This window comes from Cyprinus carpio, chromosome B12, assembly GCF_018340385.1.
Source record: "Cyprinus carpio isolate SPL01 chromosome B12, ASM1834038v1, whole genome shotgun sequence".
NCBI classification, from domain to species: Eukaryota; Metazoa; Chordata; class Actinopteri; order Cypriniformes; family Cyprinidae; genus Cyprinus; species Cyprinus carpio.
Genome location: NC_056608.1, coordinates 11,593,481 through 11,603,432, shown reverse-complemented (window position 1 = coordinate 11,603,432; position 9,952 = coordinate 11,593,481). Strand labels below are relative to the sequence as shown.

The window sequence follows — 9,952 nt, the reverse complement described above, 5'->3', positions numbered from 1 at the left end:
TCTTCAAGTAAATCTCTTAACCTCATTAATAAAACACACTAGTGTTCAAAAGTTTGAAGTCTGTAAGATTTTTTAAATGTTTTTGAAAGAAGTCTCTTATGCTTATCAAGACTGCATTTATTTGTACAAAATACAGTAAAAACAGTTATATTATAAATAGTATTACAATTTAAATAACATTTTCTATTTTAATATATTTCTAAATGTAATTTATTCCCATGCTGACTTCTCAGCAGCCATTACTTCAATCTTCAGTGTCACATGATACTGCAGAAGTCATTTTAATATTTGGATTTGGTGCTCAAGAAACATTTTTTATTATCAATTTTGAAAACAGTTGTGCTGTTTAATATTTTTTGTGGATAAGCAGTGATACATTTGTTCCTTTGATGAATTAAAGTTCAATATAAAAACATTTGTTATATATTTATAAATATGTTTACTGTCACTTTTGATGAGTTTAATGCATCCTGAATAAAAGTATTAATTTCATAAAAAAAAAAAAAAAAAAAAAAAAACCTTTGAACAAAAGTGTATTGTATGTCTGCTTTAGAGATAAAGGTTTAATAACTGTCAAACACAAAAACAACATAGCATAATCTGACTTCCTTTGGTTTTAGTTTAGGGCGCCCTGACACGCTTCACATTAGCTATTTACATCTAAGCTTATTCTGAGGTTTGACATTTGAAGTGCCATAACAATAAAAGCATGCTCACACTTGTTAAAGCATTGTTAAGGCTGATGTTGTTCATAGCTTCTTTTAATGAAATCTTTATTGTTGTCATTTATAGGTAACATACATTGCTATTTTGAAAAATTCTTGTGCAAAGCCGCACATACGTACAGTATGTACATATTATATTGTGATTAAGGGAACGGAGAGGTCAACTCCTTTGTCATAACAAACAAAACTTAAATTCAAACAAAATTCATAATTTCATAATACATTGATAAAAGCTGGTGGACATCATATAATATTACTGTATACTGTGTTGATCTTAAGATATTTATCATGTAATAAAGGAAAGAAAAATGCCAGTAAGTTTGTTGTTTTTTTATGAGTTGTTTGTACTAATGTGAAAACACAGTGACCAGAAGGTCTTTGTCTTGTTCGCTGGTTTCTCAAAAAAATAATTAAACTGCAACACAATGTTCACAATGGGAATATGAGCTAGTAAATACAAGATAGCTAGCAGGTAAATGTCTGTATTTCACATGGTATCACTGTACATTACATATGACAGAGGTTTACTTGAAATCTAAATATTGTAAACTAAAATATTGTATATTTTATTGCTATATTACCATTATATAGCTAGCTGTGTTTATTGTGCATTACAGAGCAACTGTGGCAGGTTTTATTTCCCTGGATCAAAACTAATGTTTTAGGGATGAGACGGTAAAATCTTGATATCATTTACTCACACTCATGTCATTCTAACCCTTCCAAGCATTTCTGTCTTCTGCAGAACTAAGGTATTCTGAAGAGCACTGAAATACAAATGAAACGTTCTTCAAAATATCTTCTTTTGTTCTACAGAAGAAAGAAAGTCAGTTTTTGGATTGACATGAGGGTGAATGAATGTTGACAGAAGTTTCATTTTTGGGTGGAATATCCCTTTAAATTATTCATTATTTTTGTTATTCATTGACATCTGTCCTAGTTTTCTGTGGCATGTTCGTGGGAGAAATAGCAATGTCATGTTCCTGAAAAAAATTGTCTTTATCTTTTCAGTGTTATCTTTATCTATTCCATGTTTATCCAGTACAAAAACAAAAAACAGTCCGGATGATTCGTTTAAAAATTTGAACCAGAACTGATTTGGTGCTCGAGTGACTGTCAGTGACAAGAACAGAATATCATAAGTCAATAATAACTTTTGGGAATTTTGGTCTGTTCCTCACTGTACACTAAAATGGTTTCAGAAAACTATGGACTACATTTATAATACTTTCATGGTGTTTTATTTTTTTATGATTATGAAGCTTGATAGGCCCAACCCTCATTCAGTTACATTATAAAGAAAAAAGTGGCATTCTGTGCAACTCCTTTCATTATATCGCCAAGGAAAGAATCAGGTTTGGAACAACATGAGGCTGAAGAAATTATGAAAGAACATTCATTTTTGGCTGAACTCTCTATTTAAAGGTGCTGTACGATTTGGACTATAGTGTTAGACTTTGATTTCTTCTTCTTCATCAGGATAGCTGTATGGTCCTCTCCTATGAGAGTTGTTGGTGTTTGTATTCCTGAGTCCTCCACTCCCATAATGACGTGCCAGCACATCAGCAGCCCTCTGGAAACTCTCCGGCTCCATACCATGATCCTCAATGGAGAAGGAACGCATCTGATCCCCCAGCATGGATTTTTTGGGTGACTCACCATTTACAAAGTCTGAATGCTTCCACTCTCCTCCATACAACCGTGTCCTACCGTCATCGTCTTCTCTCAGGAGAGAGTCCACCAAGGACGTGGTTGCGTCCGAGTCCACCTCAGAGTTATCATCGGTGGACTGTGTTTTTTTACTGATGGGATCGGCCTTTTCACACACAGGGCTGTCAATTATGGCAAAGACTTCAGACATGAGGGATGGGCCCAGATCAAGAGTGAATGAGTTCATGGAGTCAGAAGGACTGATGGAGTCTGAACATGGGATGGACGGGATAACCATGTCCGTGAGCGAGCCTCTGTGGATTTCAGGCGGGCAGGCAGAGGGAGAACTGCCCTGGGCTGGACGCTCAGTGCGGGACAGTCTCGGCAAGGTTACAAAGCCAGACTCCAAACCTGCAAAACAAAGAAAGCAGAACGAAATTGTTCTTGCTTGTGAGTTTGACCAACAGAGGGCAGTGAGAACCAGTACATTGCATTTAGCACTTCCTGTACTGCAGCATAAGCAGCAAATAATTTCTGCCATATGGTTGGATGCCCTTAAAGGGATAGTTCCCCCAAGAAAGAAAATTTGATCATTATTTAGTCACCTTTATGTCTTGCTGTTTTTGTCCATATAACAAAAGTCAATGGGGTCCAATTATGGATCCCACTGACTTTCATTATATGGATGAAAACAGATGAAACTATCTTCAGAATATCTTTTTTTTTTTTTTGTGTTACACTGAAGAAAGAAAGTCATACAGGTTTGGAACAACACAAAGAATGTGAGCAAATGATGACAGGATTTTAATTTTAGGTGAACTGTCCTTTTAGGATTTGTGATTCTGACCGCAGAGCTCTGTAACAGTGCACACTTGGCACAGAAAGGGCAGCGATTACAAATTACAGGAAAACTGTGGATACAGAAACTCTTCACATGATTGAAAACATGGCTCTAAGATGGGATGTGCGCTCAGCACTGAAACATCTCATTCATAGCTCCCGGTCAGAACAACATTATAGCCTTCAGTCTTCAGTGAGTCATTCAGTCAGCTGATTTTAACACATAGGTTTGCTAACTAAAACTTTCCATATATTGATAATCAAACTAATCAGACTGTTTGGGTTTGCGTTTGGTGTTTTTTTTGGGGAGTGTGCAGGGGGTTTGTTTTTGAAAAGGCTCTCCTGTAGAGCAGCCAGTGAGGCATGTTTGAGGTATTTGAATGGGTGAGGCAGACGCTGATCACTGAACTGTAATGTCTGGCTCTAAGGAGTCTGGGATTGCCACAGGTGTTTAGATGGCTTATCAAACTATTTCTGTTTGATCTTCCTCATGATTCCCAGAAGGACAGAAAAAATAGCAAACAAACATATTTAAATTAGACAAAACATGCATGAGATACAGTTGCTATTTACACTACACCTAAAAACGGTTTTTGAAAGAAGTCTCTTATGATCAACATGCTTGACCAAAAAATACAACAGTAAAATTATGAAATATTATAATTTATAAATAACAAATTTCTATTTTAAAATATTCTTTATTTTGTGATTACTAAGCTGTATTTTCAGCAGCAATTACTCCAGTCTTCAATGTCACATGATTGTTTCTGAAATCTTTCTAATATGCTAATTTGGTGCTCAAGTAAAATTTTATTAAAACACTTATCAATTAATATTTATACATTTATTTATCACAATTTTTTTTTATATTTTAGCATTATTTTAGCATATTTTGGTGAATAAAATATCTTTTGTAACGTCATAAAATATCTTTAACAGTAACTTTTTTTGCTTTTACTTTGAGTGACGACAGGAAGCGAAGTGGGAGAAAGAGCGAGGGAGCGGGATCAGGAAAGGTCCATGAGCTGGGACTCAAACCTGGGACGCCTGTCCCAATCAGCGGCGATAGTTACGTTTGATCAATTTAATATATGTCCTTGCTGAACAATTTCTTATATTGGTTAATCCTGTCTGGTACACACACATTTTAGTTAGTAACATTTTGTTTTCTTTTTTCTTTTACTGCATTCTACAAAAGAATTTGCTTACAAAACTGCACATTCACAACTGAACTGAACTGAATTAATTAGTTAATGCAGTGATGCAAGTATCCTTTCCGATGCTGTTCTTTCATGATGTTCTTTCAGATGTTGTGCTACAAAAAAAATTGCACAATATGATGTTCATCATGGAAACATTTTATGATTTTTCCAAGCTTTATAAGGATTTCATTCATTGTCATGATCTTTTGAAGCCTAGATATCTCACACTGTAGTGACTGTAGTATCTTCCATTAGCCCTGCCTTCTGGAGTGACTTCTGTGCACACACAAAATGCCCATAACTTCACTTCTACATCTGAATCTGACAAAGGTGAACACTAATGGACTCACCATACAAGTACGTGGAGCTCTCCGGTGTTTTGGGTGGACTAGGGAAAAGCACTTTCACAGGACAGCCGTTGGGTGAGTCCACGTCCAGCCGGGGGAGGGAAATGGCATTCTTAATGATTGGAGAAATGGGTGGAGGTGGTGGCGAAAGGTCCTTGGAGCCGCCGCGGGGCCTGTCGGGGGTCTTGCGGACATGACGAAGCGTGCGGGAGAAGAATCCCTCATTCTTCTCTGAAGTGGAGGAGGAGTCTCCATCTGCGTTATTTCCTGCTCCACCATGGTTGCTGAGGAACGAGGTGTCCCCAAACACGTCCCCTCCACGGCCCACATGCATGGTGTGGCGGAAGTCACCCAATGGGGGGCTGATCATGTCCGGGGTGATGTCACCCTTAAATCGACGCTTTCCTGAGGAGTGGGAAACCAGGCCCTTCAGGCCAGCGAGCTTGCCCAAGTTCATGGTTTCTCTGGGTATAAACTGTAAATTGAGTCAGAAAGAAAATATCCACAAAAATTGTTTTCAAAAAAATGGTGAGAACACCATAAGAAAGCAAACTATACACCTATAACCCTTCAAGCTTTAAAATATCTCGGCAGAATAACAACCGCAGTTTAGTGGAAAGTTTCTTTTGCACAGTTTCTCAAAAGGCAGACGCATTCAGCTATGTCCCATTTTGGCCATCGGTCTTTGTTCGTATCCAGGAAGATTCTGTGAAGATAAATGTGAGCTGAAAATATGCATGACTCCAATTCCTGAAAACCTCTGCTGCATATGTGGTCAAAGATTCTGGGCTTCACAGTTGTTCTGTGTTTGTGCTTCTGAAAAAAAAAAAAAAAATCAGTTCAGAAATAAATTCAGCTTGGGCTGCAGATATCTTTGTGGTTTAGGACTAAAACCATGTGCTCCTTCTTTAGTAAGGTCCAGAGAGACTGCTGCTACATGCTTTGGAAGATGCAAATATTAACAAAATATCTGTAAACAATTCAGTTGCTAAAAAGTAATATAGTATGAGACATAGGCACAGACATGCTACACTAATAATCAACTTTTGCTGTAAAGATGTGTATGTATTTTTAAAATGACATGTTCTGTAAAACTCAGCCAATTTTATTAATAAATTTTTAATGAGTCTTGTATTGAATTATTGAGTGTAGTTCCCTCAAAAATCCAAAATCAATCTAAGATTCCTCAGTCATTCAACTGTAAAGTCATTCACTTTAAGGGTATCCTGTTACCAAAGTATGTGCATTTATCAGAGAATTTTTCCACTGTCAGACTGTAAATGCAAAGAAGTGCTAAGGCTACATTTTACAATGACAGTAAGTTTGAAAAAAGTAGCCCTATTTTTTATTAAAATAAGTTTTCTTAATAATTTGTTAATATTTTTAATTAATAAATAAACTATTAGTAACGAACAGTTAAGCTAATAAAAATTAGCATAACAACACTAAGTCTGATTTTATTAGTAGTTTATTTGATCTTGGGTCAGCTCAGACTTTTCATTTGTGTTTGACTGTAGTTAAAGTCATAAGAATCATTTTAAACGGAGCGATGTCTCATTCCATCAAACCACAACACACTTGTTGCACATTTCATGCTAAATTACCAGTAAAGACTTACCATGTGTGATAAGCAGAATTTATTTAGCCAAACCCTTTACCTGATAACTGTCAGGTCATAAATCATATACATTCTGCAGTTTGGACCTAGGAAAAAACACTAAAATATTTAATTTTATACTGCTGAAAATGTACAAAAGCCGCATACCTTAATCAAATTTGTGTAATCAATGTGATCGCATGCTTTCCTAATCCAAGTTCATTCAGTGACCCTTGACCTGCACCCTGCTGAAGTGTAAGGCGGCAGGGAGGCTTGTTGCTTTATCCCTGCATGTATCTTCCCATGCTCCTCCACTTCCACCGGCCTCTGCTCCTGATCCTTTTTTTTTTTTAAGATACTCAAATCCAGCGGCCCACTCGCCAGGAATCTCCCAGGGGAGATAAAGGGTCTTTAAAAGGCAATAAATTAAATGTAATAATCTGGGCAATAGTACAGCTTGACGGAGGCTCCTTAAGGATTTGTCATGTCCGGGATAAGGCCCTAATCCCTCTTCTCTTCCTTCACCCCGAATCCCCCTCTGCTGGCTTATTCCACTCAGGCATCCCAGTTTGAAGGGGTTCTTGTAAAATCAACAAGGGTCCTGTATGAGAGAGTGAAACAGGTGGATGTGTAACACAGATCACCATCAAAGCAGACCAAAAGTCCAAAAGTCTAAGACCACTAGTGAAAATAAGTTTCTAATTTAATACATATTTGCAGTACAAATGATATTATTAGCATAACAATTTGACTTAAATTAGAATGATTTGAAATACGAAATGATATGATTTTCAGGTGTCATGATCAGTAACACAATTTTGAATGACCTAGAAATAGTGTATAAAATCTTATATTGATAATTTATTGTCTATTTTTAAGTTATTATTTATATGGCTTTGTTTTACATAATATAAATTTTAAATAATATAATAATAACACTGCAAGTCAAAAGTTTGGAATAATTAATAATTAATAATTACATCTCTTATGTTCACAAAGGCTGCTAAAGTACTAAATTATTAGAATGGTAGTATATATAATATTACATAACATTGTTATAACATTTTCAAAGTATTAATATTTAGTATGTTTAGTAAGTACTGGTGAAACATAGAATCACATGTGTCCATATTAAGATCTATTGTCCAAAGGGTATTTTGGGAACATTGTCCTCAAACATAACTGTTTTTTCCAACATCTTCTGAGAAATGGGAATGAATGGTGGCATATGTCGTGTAATGTGCCAAACAAAACATAACTTACTAATAAACTGACATTTAGCAGGGCTGCTGCTGCCTCTTGACATCACAAACAGCAATAAACCAAAACACACCGTCTAATAATTCTTGCAGCAGTTTTTAGTGGATGCAAACAATTATGTCTGTGCATTGTTTGAGAGGAGATGCGCACGTCAACTCATAAACCGCAGTCTAATAGATCCCGTGTGTGTGAATGCATTCCTGGGGAAACATCTCTGTCAATTACAGACATCCAGTACAGTACCCACATACCAGATTGGAAACATGTTTAGGGTTTTTCTCTTCTTTCCCTCTGCGGCAATGTCGGCTTTCCTTCATGTGGGCAGAAAAGTTGATCTGTCTGATCTTAATAGCACTTGGTCTTTGCAGCTGTCCAGTGCAGATTCACATGATGTCATTAAAATAAGTGATTTGAACATCAGTCACACTGACTGATCATTTGTTCTTTTAAACTAAAAAATGGTTCAAAAGGTGTTTCTTAAAATATTTCTCTCATTCCACTGAAACTACAGCTTGATCAGCTAGGATACACTACTGTATAACTTAACTAACTAGGTGAACAAACATTCAAGATAAGGCCTCATTTTTCCTTTTCACCCAATGACCTACACTTTTTTTCTCTCATCTCATGCAGTCTAAAGAAGAAAAGGGGCTGCCAAGGCGTAAATCATGATTACAAATATACTCATTTCATCATCTGAACATATCCTATTTTTACTCAAAGCACTCAGCATGACCGTCTGGCAGAGTGAGTCCTTTATGGAAAATACCACAGATGAAACACAATCTCAGTGGGTTTGTGTGAAAATATACAGCAGCTGGCTCTGTCTGCTTTACTCTTGTCTTTACTCCTTTCATTATCTTATTTACATATTTTTTTTTATCTTTGATTAGCAATCTAATTGCTATCTACCGAACAGCTACGTCATCTAAACTAATCTAAAAAAGCACAGTGGCACAATGAATACTAGTTAACAGGCCTCCAATACCCTGTAATGCAAAGTACATTTTAATTTTCAGTTAAAAAAAATGACATTGACAAATCTGAGTAACTAAATAGGACAAGGACAGACCAATATTGCTGAACTAAAATATTACTGGAGCAGTTTTCCCTACAGTAAACTGATCTAGTCATGTGTGAACTTTGGATTTCATTGCTTCATAGAAATGTCATCCCAGTTTATTCGCTTTTTAAAGGTACAGTTAACATATAAAAGTAGATTTGTAAGAAAATGCATGCTTTCCTGATCAGTTACCAAAGCCAAATCTTGATCAACTTCATTAACAAGTGTATAAACCTTACATTCCAACATCTAGTTAAATTAATTTATCATAAAGAATAAAATGAACCAAAATCCTCTGATCATAACGGGCATGAACTGTGAGTATGCAGCTGAGCGCGCATACTAATTTTACAGCAGCACAGATTAGGTTTCATCCGTCATGCACACAATAACAGACGACTAGTCTCTCTATATACCATAGGGTAGCCTACTTGCTGACTAAAGTAACATTAGTTATGCTGTTAATAGTACGCACTAAACAAAACGCGAATTTAGCATACTTAATATGGTATGATTTTAAATAACTCGACACACACAGTTCAACATGTTGAGACAAAAATAATTTGTCGTTAAAGTGACAATTGAGAAAACCAGTAGCCTACCACTCACCTCGTGGGTTGATGAATACAAGTTTACCATGCCCTAAAATAGCGCTGAATGAGATTTATCTCCACATATAGTAAGATCCTGCAGTCCACCATAAAACTTTTCTCTTTTGTACAGTCTTCAGTTTGAGAGGCAGCGGTCAGTGTGAAGCTCCGTGTCAGTGTCGCGCGTTTGGTCCGGGGGAGAAACGGGGGGCGGGCATTTCCAACTCTACTGGACAAGTTCCATATTCCCAGTGTGTTCAGTGCCACGAGTCTGTATATCTCTCGTTTTCAGTTTTCCGACGTTTAAACTTGCTTATCGCGTGCTATGTGTTGAAATGTTACATATCGGACGTTTAAAGCTGTGTTTATTTAGGTCTATTTATGTATTTTTGAATAGCACTTTGTGGGCATGCCATCCCTAGTAAAACAGTAATATATTTAAAATACAGGTAGTTCTTACTAAGTATAGGCTAGTTTAAATCTATTCATATTTATAAAATCTATACATATCACTTTGAGACTTACTGATAACATTATATGCTAATTAAACTTTATTTGAATTAGGTTATACTTGTGCCCAATGCACATTTCTTAATATTAAGCATAAAATGTGTTTTAATATCCCTATTGATGAGGACTGTATGATCGTTGAATAATATATGCAAGATATTTAAAGTA

The 9,952-nt window shown here is 36.1% G+C and overlaps 1 protein-coding gene across 2 annotated transcripts; it reads right to left on the bottom strand.

Moving 5' to 3' along the window:
* Window positions 1–745: 745 nt before the first annotated feature.
* On the bottom strand, window positions 746–9,486 carry cdc42ep1a (CDC42 effector protein (Rho GTPase binding) 1a). Of its 2 annotated transcripts, XM_019066589.2 has the most exons (4): window positions 9,294–9,486; window positions 6,530–6,962; window positions 4,768–5,580; window positions 746–2,786 (listed from the first exon to the last, which is right to left on the bottom strand). In XM_019066589.2, the coding sequence occupies exons 3-4, from the start codon at window positions 5,219–5,221 to the stop codon at window positions 2,176–2,178; spliced, it is 1,065 nt and encodes a 354-aa protein (XP_018922134.1). In that variant the 5' UTR covers window positions 5,222–5,580; window positions 6,530–6,962; window positions 9,294–9,486; the 3' UTR covers window positions 746–2,175. The 2 variants fall into 2 exon arrangements, with proteins under 2 accessions (XP_018922134.1, XP_018922135.1); XM_019066590.2 differs by lacking the exon at window positions 6,530–6,962.
* Between the last annotated feature and the right edge of the window lie 466 nt (window positions 9,487–9,952).